General features: G+C 44.3%; 1 protein-coding gene across 1 annotated transcript in view; it reads left to right on the top strand.

Moving 5' to 3' along the window:
• Positions 1-249: 249 nt before the first annotated feature.
• Positions 250-17,844, top strand: part of LOC111270184 (LIM/homeobox protein Lhx1) — a 155,154-nt gene continuing 137,559 nt past the window's right edge. Inside the window, exon 1 of the mRNA XM_022850253.2 lies at positions 250-1,064. Within this exon, the coding sequence (XP_022705988.1) occupies positions 889-1,064 (176 nt within the window). The 5' untranslated portion in view covers positions 250-888. The remainder of the gene's footprint in view (positions 1,065-17,844) is intronic.

Below are 17,844 nucleotides of genomic sequence, written 5' to 3'. Positions count from 1 at the left end.
CGACAGGATTCTCTACGAGGCTACGCTGTGCCATTGACCATGTCCTCGGTGCCCTCGTCATCACGAGGACCGTTTCCCTCCGTGTAGTCTTCAATCTGCAGTTATGCTGTTGCTCGACGACGGCAATTAAGCACAGCAGTCTATTGAGATGCGATTGAGAGCGTTGACCTGTGAATCGCTGTGGTGCGGTACAAGCACGTCTAGTGATCAGATAGCAAAATAAATTTAAAAAAATCACGCCACCGTTCTGTTCTACAAGAGGGAGCAACTAATCAACAACTGCTGGTTGAGAGAGAAACAGTTCAACTCGGAAGTTTTGTAAATATCGTTCTTTTGTCCTTGCATCGTTTCTGTGCTTCTTCGTTTAGCGTGCCTCCTTGTTGTTGCGTGCTTCAAGAGTGTCTGTGTACGTGTATGGTGTGCGTGACATCGATGTGACATTGTGAGTAACAGGTGATAAAAAGTGGAGTGTGAAACTACATGCGTCGTTTGCCCGGTCCTGATTCACGTTCAAGACTACGGCCATGGTCCGTTTGGAGGCAGTGCAAGCAGTTCCATCAACAGCAGTTATTAAATCTGTAATACTAGTTGTTGTAGAAGTTTCTGATGGCGGCTTTCTGGCCTATACCAGCAGTGTAAGAAACTAAGCTAAGTGATCCGGTAACTGTGTGACGACGGAAATGCGAGAGTGTACAGTATCACAATAATCAATACACACATCTCTTGAATTTCTGACACTTCCTTCGTGAGGCTGTGTGAATTTACGTGGGTGCTTGTCCACAAAGATTTCTCTACTTCGTTTACCATTCACCTTCCGTGGTGCCGCCTCGAAATCCTATTGCGAAACCCCCCGCAGCTCGCGGGGGTCCTCTGGCCGCTGCGTGCACGATGAAGATGGTGCACTGCGCGGGCTGCGAACGGCCCATTCTCGATCGTTTTTTATTGCACGTATTGGACCGGTCATGGCACGCCAAGTGTGTGCAGTGCTCTGACTGTCGATGTAGCCTCAGTGAAAAGTGCTTTTCGCGTGACGGCAAACTTTTCTGTCGGAATGACTTTTATAAGTAAGTAGTAATCGACCTTATCTTAAATACGCATACGTATTGGGGCATTTGCAGGTGGATTAGAAATCATTGATCCAAACCTTTACGTTTAGTACTACTGCTACCTTAGAAAAGCATCACTGCTTCAACTGGCTGGCTCCTGCCAACATAAAGCGAAGTACGTTTCCACGGCTTCGAACCTAGACTACCTCACGTCTCATTAGGTTTAGTAGGCTAACAGTTACCTATACCATCAAAGCAAACGTTAGCTTTATAACAAGAGTAAAGTTCTAAACGAAAACAAATGTGCGAGATGACACAAGATACGCCTTCCACCCCGGACGATATTCGATCAACAATGAATCCCGCCTCTAGTCCATTTTTCAAGAAATATACACTTACTTATCTTCGCGCCAACCTTTTTCTAGTTGCTCCTGAGGTGCAATAGGCGTTATTCAGTAGTTGTTCGTATATTATCGTTAGATGCGGGGGCAACTGTTCGAAAATCGAGGATTACAAGCGAAAAGACATACACATATACATACAGATGGGATAAATAGAGTTAACAGCAAAAACTTAGCGACATCAGCTCCAAAACAAGTTTTCAAGCAGAAAATGTGATCCGTCAACAAGAGCACATTAACTAACCGTAATAATCCCACTTTGATACGTTCGAATTTGCATGACAGTACCTGTTACGATATGTAGACGGCATACTGCGTGTATTCACGGTCTAAAGCGTTCGCAGTAGCGGAACTTGATCGGTAAAGGCGTTCACCGAGCTGAAAGCCCGAACATATCGTTGAGACCCTTGCTGTTTTATCAGTGACGCGGCGTTAGTGGTTTTAAGTAAAATGATCCATCGAATGAAGGGCCAACAAGGAACGATTGGCTTTAAAGGCCTTTGTGTAAGCTACTCGAAAGAATCGCGCACGGTTGTTCGATATGAGCGTGTGTCCCTGCTTGTATGCGTACGTAGAATAATATAAGACCGTATGCTGTCTCTAAACATGATTCGTAAGGAGCGGCTTGGAAGATACTGAGAGCGCTTATTATACGGTCTGCGTGTACCGCGTTCAAATTTTGAGCGTGTAAATATTTTTCTGGACAATGCTTTTCAGCGCATTTAGGCTGCGAAATTTCTAATTAGCCTGTTCCATACCACCATGGTGCTATGGTTCGGCAAGGCTGTAACTGAGCGAATAACGTTTGATATACTATGCACCAAATGATATATCAAGCACCATCGAACCGCTACAGACGAACAGTTGCACCAAAACATTGAGGAGCGACTTGAAGAAATATATTATACAGTCATATTTCCGTATACGAAAGATTGCTTTTGTAGTCGCAGATATGACGGTAACCGACCCTGAAACGTGTGTTCAAGTATATAGACATGTTGAAATGGAATTTACACAGATTGTGTAGCCTTCAAGAAGGGTTTACTAAACTTGTTACACCACTATATTGGATGGTACGAAGTAACACATTTCTGGTTGGCCTATCTTACGTGCTTAAAAAGAATGTGTCTTTTTCTAATCTTTATTACAAAGATCTTCTCCTGTACAATCAGAACAATTTAAACAGTTAACAGGAGTCCTTTTTTTGCTTTATTCATGCTCACAACTTTCAGCTTCTACCTTTTAACTTCGACTCTGAGTTATACAAAATTTTGGAGCTGCGAGCTTGCGCCATCAGTGGTTACCTTAGAGCTTCTATGTTGCACCGCATCATACGCGTAGGTACCTGCTATAGTAGTAATTCATCGGTAAGCAGCTATATATCGGTACATTGTTGCCTTGTTGTTAGTTTTTCTTTTCGAGAAAAGACTGTTGTTTGATGGGAAGCGTTGCTTATCATAGCCCATTCCTTCGTTTCGGCTTGCTTTGATCCCTTCCAAGCAGCCGCTAATACTGCCAAAGGCAGTTGTTGAATCGGGAGTCAACAGAAGCCAAGTGGTTTTTAGTTTTTCAATTAAAGTTGTGTGTCAAGTGAGAAGTTCTCGTTGGAGAGTACCACTGCTGTAGGCTCGCCATAGCGCCCGCACACGGTAAATATCTAAATATATCCCTCTAAGTATATCGGTCGCAGCAAAGATAGCGAATACAATAACTGTAGTAGCAATGTCATCATATGGAGAAGTGCTTAATAACATAATTTAACGACACGGGATGGTAACCACAGAGCAAATGCTACTACGACACAGATACAGCCATGGCTTTTCTCAACTACTACCCTGCAGGCGAATAGTCCATGCAGGCAGGTTTCTGCTACCCGCTAAGCTCTGGATTGTTACTCTGCCAACGATCATGGTACACGTACTGCTGGTATTGAAGTTAACGCCGATCCCATCCCATATGGACCGTTGTTATCCTGACAAATAATTTGTACGGGCATAGACCTGCCGATCAAATATTACGGAACTATCGTTACTCGTAACCAATGCTCGTACCTATGAAACGTTACCCAAACAACACATACACACGCTTGAAAAAGGACGATGGCCATTATCGGGGTCGCCAACAGACACACGCACAGAAGTAGAACTGCTGTTATCAACCTGTAGGCCATTAAGAATCCAACAGGCGATAACCCAAATCTCCGTTATAGTACTAAGGATTATAGAGAAAGAAAAAGTGAAGCGACTTAGCAGGGCTTAAAAGTCTGTGGCAATATTATTCCATGTTTTTGCAGCTTGTATGTTATATATATACTGTCAGTGGGTTTATGTATATCTCTGTCTTTTTGTATATGCGCATATATCTGTTACTTTAATCGTCGTCAATGTCGTTTCTACGGTAAGTCCCCGGTCTGATAGACTCGCTTGCTTAACACCAAGCAGATGACTATGTCGGGCTTCGCTCGAACTGAACGCACGTTGCGTCTGCAACTGGGGACGTGTACATAAACACGGAATATATATGCACACATATATAGATCCCAGCACATATGATTTTGGCAGTGGTTGAAGCTTCCCGTGTGTCGTCTGTAGCCATATTTGCATGTAGGTAGTATTAGTAATAAAGGATGTGTGAACACATGTCAGTCTGCCAGCGGATATCGTTCATAATCTAGCTAATGATTGCTATTGACTATTGTTAGAATTTACTCAGTGCACACGTTGTTTTGATTAATGTTACAGTCCTGTTTTACGTAAGGAGCCTGGCAGTTTTTACTAGACGATTCAAGTATCTACTATACGATCACCGGCATGTTTGTCGGTGATCGTATAGTACAGATTGCTCGCGTATGCGGCTTCTTTTTTCAATCAGCAATCGTCCCTTGCAACCCGCAAATCTAAAATCCACTTTGATCTGTCGTCTGCTGTTTGATTCTTTGTGTTTGTGTACATGCGACTGTTACGCCAATGCGTATTCACATACGATGTACCCTATCCATCATATATAATACGGTGAGCTTGATTGCGCCCTCTCCTGCTAACGTTGCTGGTGGATTGTGGGCGGCAATCTTAAAAACACAATTGGATACAACATTACCTGCCTGTTCTTATGCTACTGCTTGCGCATCCTAATAACAGCTACGGCTATTGCGAAAGGATTGACGTTTGAATTGACGGGATACAATTGTTATTATTGCTTTCCATTTTCAATGAGAATGAACTCAAGATTGAAGAGCACCGTAGATGCACTCCCGATTGAGAGTAAGAACGATACCGAGAAAAACTCGGGTACTTTATAAACAAATGCGTAGGTATTTATACCATGTCTATGCCAGCTCGTATGGGTAAATATGCGGTAATACAAAAAAATATATGTAAATTGTGGTTTACTACAATTTACTTATATTTTTACTACAATGCAGGTAGGTTATAGGGATTAGTTATTTGCCTACATTTAGACTGAGCAACTATACCAAGGTATATCAAGTTCCCTTGTTGTCGACGTAGAAAGTTAAAAGGCTAAGTCTGTGTCGGTCAAATGGGCTGTTATACAAACGTTGTACAAATCCACGTCAGGTTTGGCTACCGAAGAGATAGACTCTATAACTGAAATGATAGACAATATGTATAAATCGCTAAAATGCAAATGTAACTTTACTTATCATATAATAGTTAATTCATGTTTGGCTTTTGAAGTTATGTATTAGAACGCATAAGCTCACTGTTAGAAGTAAGTGTGTTTATAATAACAAATTTAGATCGTATAGCATGGCTTTATAAGACGGTTACTCTAATTTAATTATTCTAACAACAGCACTGCCATCGACAAGTAATTAGTGCACCTAGTAATCATAAATATACGTTATTTCACGTACGTAATATTATATCAAGTGATATTCTTCTCCTTCAAATGCCTATTAAAATATCTACGACAAAAACCTAGCTGTTTCTGATAAATTTTCGAGTTTTTTTTTAAAATCTAAACCGTATTAGATTTTTAAAAAACTGATAAAAATTAACGGCTGGCTCTATTGAAGTCAAAATTTGCAGAAGTTATATGAAAACTGGCAATAGTATGGACCATCAACATTGAGCAAATAAAGCTCTTAATCTTGATGGAGATTTGTTCAGCGTCGAAAGTAACCGATCCTTCCCCAAATTTCAAAAACGGCGCCATAATGAGTTTTTTTTCTGCGTGAAAAGACTAACCTCATGTCCAGGTGGTACCAAGAATAGCGGATGAGCGCATGTCCGCTACTACAAATAGTCCGCTAACGTTCATTTAAATACTTATTATATACTTTTCACTGGAATAAAGTTCAAAGTGGGTCATCAATATGAACTATGAATCTATTGTATAGATTATTATAGTTATCCGTTTATAGCGTCCTGTAATCGCCTGTGACGTACTGAGTGACCTAACAATATCCGTCACGTTATAACACGTTTCAGTTTGTTACTATCCTACGGTCTATATTAGCCGTGACCGTTAACGCCGCAGCTACTGCAGCATCTGTTGACAGAATTTAGCTACAATGGTGGCGTTCTGATGGCGATAAAAGTGATCTGGTAGAAGTCGTCTTCTAAACATAGACCATATTTCCCGTTAGCTTTTTCTGTTATTTCCTGTCGTTTCTATAGCTGTTTCAGCTTTTTTTTTTTTTTTTTATCGCTTCCCTGTGATTAGACGAAACATATGCGGATTGTCGCAGTTGGTTCAGTAGGCCCTATATATATATATATATATATATACCTTCTAATTAGTAGTGAAAAACATTTGTGGAAAACAGCCTGTTCAGTGGCAGTGAAAGTGGGCCTGGCGTTAACCCATCTGAGTGATAGACTTGAAACGCACAGATGGTAGAAACTGTTCCGGTAGGTGCGACACTCGTTTCCTATTAAATAGACCACCTAAAATTACAGTTCATCCTGAAATGACAACGATACCAGAGAAGGATGACGTTGACTCACGACATATGTCCGCATTGTGCTGTTTATCAACACCCTACGGTGTTATTTTTTATATGATATCGCACTATATACGAGTCTAATTATGACAGACTAATTGACAGATGGTTGTTGCTGTAGTTGTTGCTTCATGGTCACTGCCAGCGGCGTAGTAGTTCCTTTTGTTATTGTTTCTGCTGTTGCTACTGTTATTGTGCCTGTCACAGACCACGATAGTTAATTTTCGTTACAAATTTTCTGTTCGTCTCGGCCTTTCCGGCCGTCTTAGCCGCTCTTTCTCTGCCTCATTCTTTTTGTCGTTGTCCTTTTTTCATCCTAATTGCGCTCCAACAACAACAGCAGCGTCACTGTCAATGTTGTCTTTATCAAAACAACGCGGCAGGCGGCCGCCGACAGAAGCGACCAGGCAGCAACATCTGCGAAGCGAAGACTGCCACAGTAGAAGTAAGGGTAAATGCAAAAACAACAACCCACAGATAAATAGCGTGGCAAAGTCGGTGACAGCAGCAGCAGCAGCAGCAGCAGCAGCAGCAATGAGACCTGCGACAGGCACAACAACAACAATGGGGGCAATTCTTCTTTGTTATTTCGTTGTTGTCCAGCCGTCTTTTGCCATCCCCCAGCTGTGCAGTAGGGCTACATTGGCTCGCTCCATCTTGCACCATGGACCCCAACACATCTCACTGACGTTAGGTTTACTGGTCTGGTGATCTTAGCGATTTTGCAAATAGATGCCGAAATCTTTCCGGCGGGTTTCTCCTTTGTACTATAGAAAACAATGGGCTAAATAGCGCATGATCGTACCTTCTGTTTCTTCTTTCTAACAACAGTGTGGTAAACTGAAGGGGGCGGGAAGGCTGAGTCCGTATAGCGGCAACCGAATTGACTAGTGAGCCCTACAGCGTGTCTAAGCCCTCATCGCTAACGTCGATGACGTAAGCTAGCAATGTGCATCCAGCCTTCGCTTCCCTGTGAGTGAAGAACTTTTTGATAGCCAAGTTTGCTGAACAGAAGCAGCATCGGCGGTCCGTATTCAGTAAAGTGCGAACGCATCAACGACGTCCAAGAAGAAGACGAAACAGAGAAAAGATAGAAAATAGAAAAACGCGGTGTAAAAAAGTAGAAACGTTTGGCAAGCGCGAATCAGTTCGAAACGAGCGGATATCGTTGGACGATTTCACGCTTGTCCCTATCTATCCATCTATCTATCGTGTCGCAAACATTTCCGCCACCGTGAACAACGCTGACGACGATTGTCTAAGCGTCGTCTTCTGGTTGACAAGCCGGTTTCGATACAAAACGGTGTTTGGGTATCGCTGAAATCGCCCTTATCACCGATTTTAAACTATTTCGTGACGAACGCCATCTAACTCCAGGTGCAGAACGTATCTGCCTAATGCTTAGCGAATCAATGTTGCCCTAAACGGGCTGAAAGTTTTACGGTGAAGGGCAAACTTATTCATTCGTACGGTGTTCGTAATCAATCGACTCCTTCTCAGATTTAAAACGAGCGGAAACCTAACCAATAACCTGGTCGATGAAATTAAATATAGAAATAAAAAATAATGGATTAAAAAGAAAGAAGAGGCGCCCGTTGATTCCGTGGGTTTCATCCGACCCAGTGTCATGATTCATGTTAGAGGGAATAGATTGAGCCAGTTCTGTATTAAGACAGAATGTTCAACTTAACAAACTATTAATAGTCGTTACTACGTTAATACGTATCGGTTACAGACCATGCTTATTATAGATGCCACGGTTTGAACAAATGATGACCAACAAAAAAACTGGCCAACATTGTGATCGACAAGCCTACACGTTGACATACAAACATCAAAGTAAAGACCCAATAAATTTCGATCTTATTTGATAGTTTTCGAAAATAATCGATATTTTGTATAGTAACATATAGTACCCTCTATAGCGACGTAATTAAACGTCTCTGATTATATCCGTTTCCACTGACCGCTGGCCACCTAAGTTCTATAGATGTCCACGTCAATAAATTCCTAATATGTTTAGCCGCAGCTCTGCCTAAATTGCAGATCTCATGATGAACCCTCAGAAATGGGCATTGGCAATAACCCAGAATAATTTTACTGTTGCCATTGGCGTCACGTAGATCCGCATGAAAACAAGCGACAAAGAAAAACATATTTTTCGACAACCTTTTGCTTTAGATGAAGACCTCATTTGCCGGACGGGAACCACAAACGTGACGTTTTATTTATGACCTACATGATTTACTCTGAAGAGCATTTACCTATTTGCTTTTGGTAATTGCTAAATTGGAATGGAAGCATTGCATTAATATAGTAGACTGTTCATTGAATGACACAGCATCACCATTGTCAGTAGGCCGTAGTAACACTTATGAATAAGGCAGGTCTTTGTTCCTGTTGCTGTTGTAACGTAGCAAGCCCCGCAAAACAACTACTTCTTCCGGGGGGCAAGCAGACAAGTAAAAAAAAAATGCGTAGGCCGTATTAGGTTTCGAGTTGTAGTAAACCCTTAGCATCTACAGTGGTCGAATCGGTGGCCCCGGTTAGGTAGTAGGCCGCATTTTCCTGCGGCCTACCAAGACACGGCGATGCTGGGCACCATACGCCTGCTCCTATAGACCACCCACAGAGAAATGGATCGTCCAGGAATGCAGGAAGGTTGCTATAGATGGGTTTCTACGGTAAAATAGTGAGACAGCTACGTCTGAAGTTGCGACCGTAAGACAACCTGCAGATCTTGGCCCGTAGAATACATAGGTGGTAGAAACAGTACCTATCTAACCAAAGAGACCTGTACCGGCTGCAGTGATCAGGCTGGAAAGTGTTGCAAACGCGGATAACGAGACTTGCACAGATGGAGTGCTTTGAAAGATTTGTGCTGAGTCCTTGAGAACAGGGGTAGTTATACGAGCAGCAATGAAAAGTAACTATGACGGCTAAACTATTTCGAATGGTTTTTCTTTTCCAGGAATGCTAGGAAAAAGTGATGTTTCTGCTTAAATAAGTGTGAATCTGCAACACATTTAGGTATAACACTTCGAAAGCTATACTTCCATTCTCGTGGGTGCAGAACAGATCTAACTGCACGTGAGCCGGTGGAGCATATCGACGGGAAACGTATTTGTGTTTTGGACGTGCCAACGTTTCATGAACGTAACGCAGTTGTCGAGCTAAAGATAGAACTTATATCAAATGAAGCTCTGTGGCGTTCTATAAAATTTTTATAATACCTGCACATCTCACGCCTAAACCTTAATACGGTATTTGGCTTTATAGATAATTCTGGCGTTCGGCATTGTAGGGTTACCATTGAGTGTGCAGCTAAAGCCGTCCAAATACAATCGTTGGCACTGTTCCTGGCGGTAATTTGCCATACCTAAAAACCTGATTATGTCCTAGTCAGACGAGCGTGAGTCTGCCTGATTCTCATGTCTCTGCTGTACGTTCTCTCTTGCGACAAACGTTCGCCTACCGTCTTCGAGTAACGGAAAAGCGGCAAAGCCCATCGCCAGGCATCGCGGGCGACTGTAGTTGCGTCGGCTAGAGGAGCAGCTGATATCAACTCCTATTCGATTGCCTGTCCTTCTTACTGATCCGGGTGTTAGTATATACAAGTGAGACGACAAACGGACTGCTAAACGTCTATACTAGGTTACGAACAGATCAGCCGGGTAGCGTACTGGTACCCAGGCATTAGAAGGTTGGAGCTTGAGATGCAGTATGCTCTACTGTGCAAGTCATATAAAAATTCACTGTGGATAAATAATGACAGTCCGTTATAAAGAACATATCATTCAGCTGTATGGTGTTAGTATCATTCAACGATACGCGTAGAGTGTACTGTAAATAATTTTATTGTTTTTTTTTTTTAAATCTTTGTTGATACGATCTTTCACTTGGCTAACACGAGGATGACTCGAGGTTCACTGCTGTATCCGTAAGTATTATTAGAAGAAACACACCTTGGTATCATTGACGTGTTTGTCGTCTCTATCAATAGCAAACGGCCATTTGCCAAACGCTATTACCTTCGCTACTCTTAATTTGCCAAACACCGCGCCTCCCTGGCATTGTTTTGCTAACGCACTTATCTCAGACGAGCTGACCTCGTCGACATTTTTAAAGTGCCATTATTATCCCCCATTGTGTTTTTACTGCTATGTCCGCCGCGGCTGCCTTATTCGTAAATTTTCACGCGTCAGTGCATTGCGTGATTGTCATACTTAGCCGCCGATGAGAGCGTCTAAGCAGTTCATAGTACTCAGGTTAGAGCGGCCACTCGACACTGTCTTAATGTCTACGACAAAGCCGATCCATACAAACACCCAGATCGCGGTTCATGACAGCAGGAAATCAATCAGTCACTGTAGCCGCGGGGACAGTAGTAGCATATTGGTAGCAGTACATACATAGAAAGCTGTCAGCGAAAACAAGAGATCTGATAACCACGAAAAGAGACACGAAGAACTGCTGATGCTGTCGCTCCTGCGGCTCCAAACACACTCCCTTCGACTTGTAGATCCGTCGATGTCTACAACTGAGTATGGCTTTCGACATCCCTCTCTTTTGGAGTCTATCCCGAACGGGCGTTACCATTGGGATGAACGCCTTAAATATATATGTACATTTGTTCTCAGTTGAAGTGGAGCTTCGAAAATCAACTACTGCGAGTTCTTCTAGACGAACTAGCTATGGGAATTGGCATAGGCACCCGACCTACCTATGTGCTTAGTTATGTATGACGTTAGGCGTCGGAGGACGAAAAAGAACTGTTCCGTACCTAAGTTGGTCTATCACTTTTTGCTCAAGAAGGGACTCGTGTAGTGGTGCGTATATCAGCAGATATGTGTGCATATGTACATACGTATGTGTATGTATATAGATACATGCAGACCTGTTTTACCATATTTCTCTATAGATATTTTGGTCCGTGCGGTTTTGAGCCGCCGTTGTCTAGCTGTTTGCCGTCCGCCGGGACTTTCCTTAGTTTAGCGCGGGCATCGTTCTCTGCGCTGGGGCTGGTGTTAGGTGAGCTAGGTGTCGCTACGCCTTTTGGATGTGGTAGCCTGCGAGGTGCGAACGGCCGCAGAGGGAAGGCAGGCCGAGTTGAAGATGAAAACGATGAAGACGACAAATTCTCCTGCTGTTGCACGGAGCAAACTCGAGGACAATTCGAAATCGACTGACTGACGCTTTCGCTCTATCTGAATCTCTCTCTCTCTCTCTCTCTCTCTCTCTCTTGCTCCCTCCCGCTGCGGACGACTCAGCTTTTTTCCTCAGAGCAACGAATCTCTGAACTGTTGTCGCAGCCGGGCGTCGAGGCCGGCCAAAGGCACTCTATAACACCAGCAACGCCGGCCTCAGCATCGCCGACAGGGCGCCACCGGCTCAGTTGGCCTGCGGAGTTTTCGTGCTTCGCGCGCTTGCCAGTTCAGTTTGGAAGGAATATAATCATACAATAAATATGTGCATACTCAAATCGCGTTTCTCGCGGGCCGCGCCAGAAGGAACCGCCGCTCGCCCAGCGGGGATCATCCAAGCGAACAGGCAACCAACGGGTCGCCGCCAAATCGGGCTGATGTCCCTCAGCGGGTAGTCAATTTGTAGCGTGTCTGTAAATTCGAGGGGAATTCTAGGGTGAGCAGGGAACAAGCACTAGCTACCTGGGCGCATTGGGCCTTTCCACCGCTCCGCAGTCGCCTTCCTTTAAACGAGCCGCAAAGAACAACAACTTTCTCAGCGCACTTGAACGCATCGCGGCTCGAAGTGACTGAGCTTTCCGAGTGGTTTGGGTTCATACACAGTTGCATGACAGCTTCCGTCAGCTCAGTCAATACGTCCTCGTACTACATGCGTTCACGTGCAGCCGCATTCATGTTGTATATTGAATCACGTGACGAACTACCTTCTGTAGTAATATCGACTCTGATGTCCTGTTCTTACCATTTGCACTTTCATAAGCAGCTCTTAACCTCGCACCGATCCATTTCGAAAACCCCTAGATAAATACATTTATACAATACAGAGTTCTTGCTGCGAGCGCTGTTATTCTCATCGCTACTATTAACTGTTACAGCGTTTCTGATTCGTTTATGAATCTGTTTATAGGAAGCATCGGACAAAAGATGGCAAGGTAGCTGCGGACGCGAAGATTCCTGCCGACTGGAAGTAACAGCGAAGAATGAGGCATCGTGGCAGAACATAGGAGAAAAGAGCTAAGCAAGAAAGAATAAAGAATGTTTCAAATAGAGAAGCGGTAGACAGATTGACAATGATTAGCACAGGGTTCGGTCTCAATAGTATTTAGGTTCGCTGTCCCGTCACATCATTAAGAAACTTCCAACCTGCCACTTGCTCGGCCGTGCTCTTCTTCCGGGTCGGCGCGTCATCACCGTAAACAACTTCGCTGGAGCAATGGACTCCGTGCTTGCCATCAACAACAGCCGTGTAATTGTTACATTTGACAATGACACAACTATTTTTTTTTGCTTCCCTGTAACCCATCGTATAAAGCGGTGCATGCCGCAGTATGAAACAACAGCAGCATCTATCCTAACGTCCACGAGAAGGTGATCATCTTCCCGCTGTTTTTGTCATGACAGCAGTCCATATGCTAATACATCAGATCCGTGAGGTACAGCAACATGGCGTGATGCATTCTAACTACTTACTGGTTTTTACAATTGGTCCTGCAAAGGACGTAAGATTGTGCCCAAGTGCACCATCGTGCCGTTAGAATAACACAAGCCAAAGGACGAAAAGAAACTATTTGCCACTGTAAGTTCCATATATATATATATATATATAGACACAGAGAGAGAGAGAGAGAGAGAGAGAGAGAGAGAGAGAGGGGGGGGGTAATTTAGATCAGCTTGGCCATACACGATCGGGTTGGTTTAAGAGATTTTCAAGGGGCAGTGCAGACCCCGTAGACCGATCATTATCAGGCTACTATAGCTCGTCTACTGCCCATGTGGAAGGCCACAAGTTGGCTGAAACAATGATAGACCAACCCGAATACCTGGTTGGTTAGGGGAACATAGCTAAAGAATAAGAAATAACGAAAATAAGATGAGTTGGACGAAATCGAGAATTGAACTTGATACGGAGGACGGAGATTCGGTAGGGGCTAGTAAGAGGCAGATATGACTGACGAATACGTCAAATCAACAATGAATACTCGCTAGATAACACAAATAGGAAACGGGTTGTGAACGTGAGTGAAGCAAACAAAGATGGCAGGTGACACGAAAGGATGAATGCTCCATGCAACAGCAACAACCACTGATGGCTGGGGACTCTAGCCCAGTGGGTGCATGCAATGTACACATTGGAACCGGTGGCAGCAGCAGCAATAATAGTAGTAATAGAGAAACCATAAGGGCCAAAATCCTTCTTGAAGCAGCGGCAGTAGCCGCGCCTCTTGTAAACCTCCACACTCCCAGTCGTTCCTGCTTCCCAACGACTACCCCCTAGGAGTGTAGCTACTTCAGCCGCATCCCAGCTCCTCGACATCGTATCTGTAGCCGGCCATCGCTAGCGAATTCTAGGTAGTTGGTCGGTAGCTTTTGCTAGCTATTCTTTCACAAGGGGAGTACGAATTCGGTCGGGGGTGGCAAAGGAGTTCCTATCGCGCTATCTCCTACGAGTTGCCTGCCTGAACCCTTGTCGCTTGCTGGGTATAGCCGCACATAGACACACATACACGCATAGCGTTACACTCAACTACCAACACTGCAGACAAGACCCGATACATTCACCAAGCGACAATCACATGGGCACGAGGAGCTTACCCAGGCGGCATACCACCGATGGCAATGCAGGACCGATGGAACAGAGAGAAGAGATGGGTAGAGGCAAAGGCGAAGCAAAGTCTGTCTGGGTAACCCCAGCTCAATGAACGATTCAGTCCTCCCCCAACGCACCGAACTCACACCCGCGTTATCAGCCCGTCTAACTCGTTCGGTCCTGACTGCTGGTTGGGTCATGCAGTTCCCCTACATGACGAGGTGATAAGGCTCTGCCTTCGACCTAGAATCTCAGTGCTACTGGCGATTACTCACACGAATGAAACAGAGAGCGAGAGGGAGAGAGGGAGTGATGAGAGAGATACGGCAAGCAGGACAAAAAGGTTCCTTTAAGACCCGCAACCCGGATTCGGGCTCGATGCTATCCCGTCTCATCTTGTGACTGGTCGGCAGTACGATACCCGTGACTGGTTTGTGCCTAGCCCAGCTAGGTAAGTGTAATACCACTATGGTAGGTTGGCGATTTCCGATGCCCTGATTTGAAACCCGTCGCCGTCTCTTAGTTTCTATGACCGTCACATTTCGTCAGCCAGGCTTCGTCCTCGTCGAACCTGCAACCGGTTTCCGTTGTACGAAAACTGGCTGTGGGGCCCTTCTCATTGACGGAACGGCACGAGTCTAGCATACTTTTATCCTGCAGGTCACCTTGGTATGAAGCTGTGCATAGCAAAAAGTCGCTTTAATGTTTAGGTTACTCAACGGTACATGTGTTATAGAGACATAAAAGTATCGAATTTGAAGGAGCTTAGATGTAACAAAAAAAAAAAAAAAGGTAAAAATAGATTCTCTTCTATTAAATGGAATAGGTTAGGGAATTATTTCTTCTGTCATGCGTCGATCAGGACGAAGCCAGAGCGCAGCATTGAGTAGCGACTGCTATTCGTCAGTGAAGGGGTGGTTGCTAATTGTCTTTAATTAATGATCGGTCACACCATACCCTACAAGACATGGGGCTACAAACGTTTGATCCTATTCTATTGATGACCATGCGAAATATTTTCCACGCAAAAGCCAAGAACCCTCTATAGTTAGTTAACAATTAGACGACTGGAGGCACTCTAGGTGTCTTGTAGGTTCAGGGGAAGACGATATTCTGATAACACGAAACACAGTTCAGGTATCCAATAGTAATGCACATATAGTTAGTTGTAAGGGCTACCGTCCCACGTTATTGATTCTATAGATCGTACCGATGCTCTCTGTTTGTTGCGATGACCATCGCATTCGGCCCCTTTAGTTCGTCTTGCCCTACTTTCTCTCTCATTTCCCCTCTCTCTTTGCACCCGAAGTGACAATATGTAAACTGGGGATAGCATCGTGTAGAAAACTTCTGGCCACGCTCTAGATGGTGACGCTGGTGCTGATCGTGGATGGTGGCTATAATGGCGGTGGTGATGATGGAGGGATCAATATTTTTACGAGCTGCTCCCGAGATTCAGAGATTTCAGTGCTTGCGCTTGAGGTTATTGCTGTATTGGTTTTGCTTGGGTATTTCTGTCGCCTATGACGCTGCCGCCTTTTTGCGTAAGTGGCCGGTGTTTGTCTGTTGCCTGCATTGTAGCAGTTCCTGCTGCGGCTGCCGGCGTTCATTGCTTGTGCTTATGATAGTGTTATTCGTAGTATGACTGCGTCGGATGATGCCGGTGCGGTGGATTTATTTTATGACGACTTCTATGGGTGCCGCCTGCTCCTTTGAACTATCGCTCGTAGCTCGGCGCGTTCCAGACGCCAGCCAAGTTTGGCGCTTTTATAGCGGTCGATAGGACGCTAGCAACGCACAAGCAGGCCAAACACAGGAAGAGTGTGTCGACAGGCGGGTCCATTGACAACGGGCCTTTCGCGATTTTGTCTGTGCCGCTTTCAGCAGTGTTATCAGCATCAGCTTTAACGTCCGAGCTTGATTTAAATAAAAGGCCGGTCGCCTCTTGGTGCAGCGTCGTTCGGTATAAATTCTCCCGCTGATGTACTTAGTTGCAATGGATATTTCGAACGATTTCCCTGTTGTCTGTGTGCAATGCGAAAATGAACATCAACCTAACAATATTGATTTGACATCTTAGAACTTTCAGCCACGCCTATTTTGACCATATGCAGCTTAGTTAAAAAATTAATAAATATAAAAGCCAGAAATAATGATTGCGTGGACCGCGAGGCATGTTGTTCCAGGTAAAAAAGTCACTAAATATATAAAATTGCAAACCGTCTATGGGGCAATCGGAAATGAATTGTATGTGCTAAGGACGGACTAACGCTTACAAATGGCCAAAAACCACTTGACGCATCGGTGAACGCGTATTTAATTTTGTCGAAAGAAACGAGACCTCGGAGAGGCATCCGAAAACAAAGAATCGCTCTCCACAGCCAAAATTATTTTCTCTGCCTTTGTAGTAGCCGTACGCAGATGCGTCTGGCTGCTGTTGTACATTTATTGCAGACCACGAACCTCTTGATTATGGTAGACGGCATCAGCATCAACTGATATTGCCGTCCAGAAGGGAACATCAGCGGAACGTGCTGTATGCTGAACCCCGCATGGGTTTACGCGGTTAAGTTATGGGGGTTGGTGGGTATCATGCTTAGTGGATAGATGCGCCATTGTTGTTTGTCGCAGTCGTTGCTGGTTAATCATAAAGTTGTCGCAATGGCTGGGGGCACGGAACGGTGTCCGACGGGTGTCTCGAGTCGCGTTCCGCTCCTGTCTTGATAAACGACGACAAGGGAGGTTAACGAGGCTGACGACGAGATGAAATCACGAGAAGGACTGTCGCTGAGGCTCCGTTCATTGAGATAGTAAACTAATGATCGCATCGTTGCCCACTGCTAATGTTGTTCATGGTAAAAGTAATAATGGTGATGTTGTTGCGGTATTTAATGTTATTATTGTTGTTGCAAGAATAGCGACGCTATCCTTGACAGTATAGTAATAATGACGAACGCTGACTTACAAGCCCTGATCGGCTAGTAACAAGGATCACAGGAATAGATGAAGACACCTATCTAGAAGCCAGTGGACTTTTCTGTTGAACGCAACAGGGTCTGCAGTCTGTGCGTTTTCGTCTGCGATGAAAGATGCTCAGTGCCAAAAAGGGTGAGACAAAATAAGACGAAAAATGCGCGAAAAACAGACGCAATGCTGATTAGGGATGCGTTTCATCACAAGTCGCCAGTGACTGTATCGAAGAAGCAGGATTTGGTTTTCGACGGCCAGTTTGGTACCGAATGAACAAATTTAAGTTTGAATGGCTTCAGTTAGAGAGGTTATGCGGATGTTCTGTATACCTGTTATAATAACAATATTTATTCATTGGGTCTAGCAGCTCAGATCGGTGGGGTTTGGAGGTAATGAAAAAAACTCATTTCACTTGAACTCCTTGATTAAGCCACTGTGATCACTCATTGACATCCGCCCGATCTTTAATAACTTGCAACTCTGGACTTTTTTAATGGTAGGCCAAACACGGCAACTTTGAACTTTCCAAAGTATCAGTATCTATTGTTGCAAGCAACTTGCACGCTGCATGCTAGCTCGTAGGTGATTGCTACGGAGAACTATTTATTGTAGATTAACATGTGACAAAAATACAAATCAATGACGCGAACAAACGTTCATCTGCGTATTT

This window comes from Varroa jacobsoni, unplaced genomic scaffold, assembly GCF_002532875.2.
Source record: "Varroa jacobsoni isolate VJ856 unplaced genomic scaffold, vjacob_1.0 scaffold_1452, whole genome shotgun sequence".
In the NCBI taxonomy this organism is placed as follows: domain Eukaryota; kingdom Metazoa; phylum Arthropoda; class Arachnida; order Mesostigmata; family Varroidae; genus Varroa; species Varroa jacobsoni.
The sequence above is the reverse complement of the archived record's forward strand: the minus strand, read 5'-3'. Positions and strand labels throughout refer to the sequence as shown.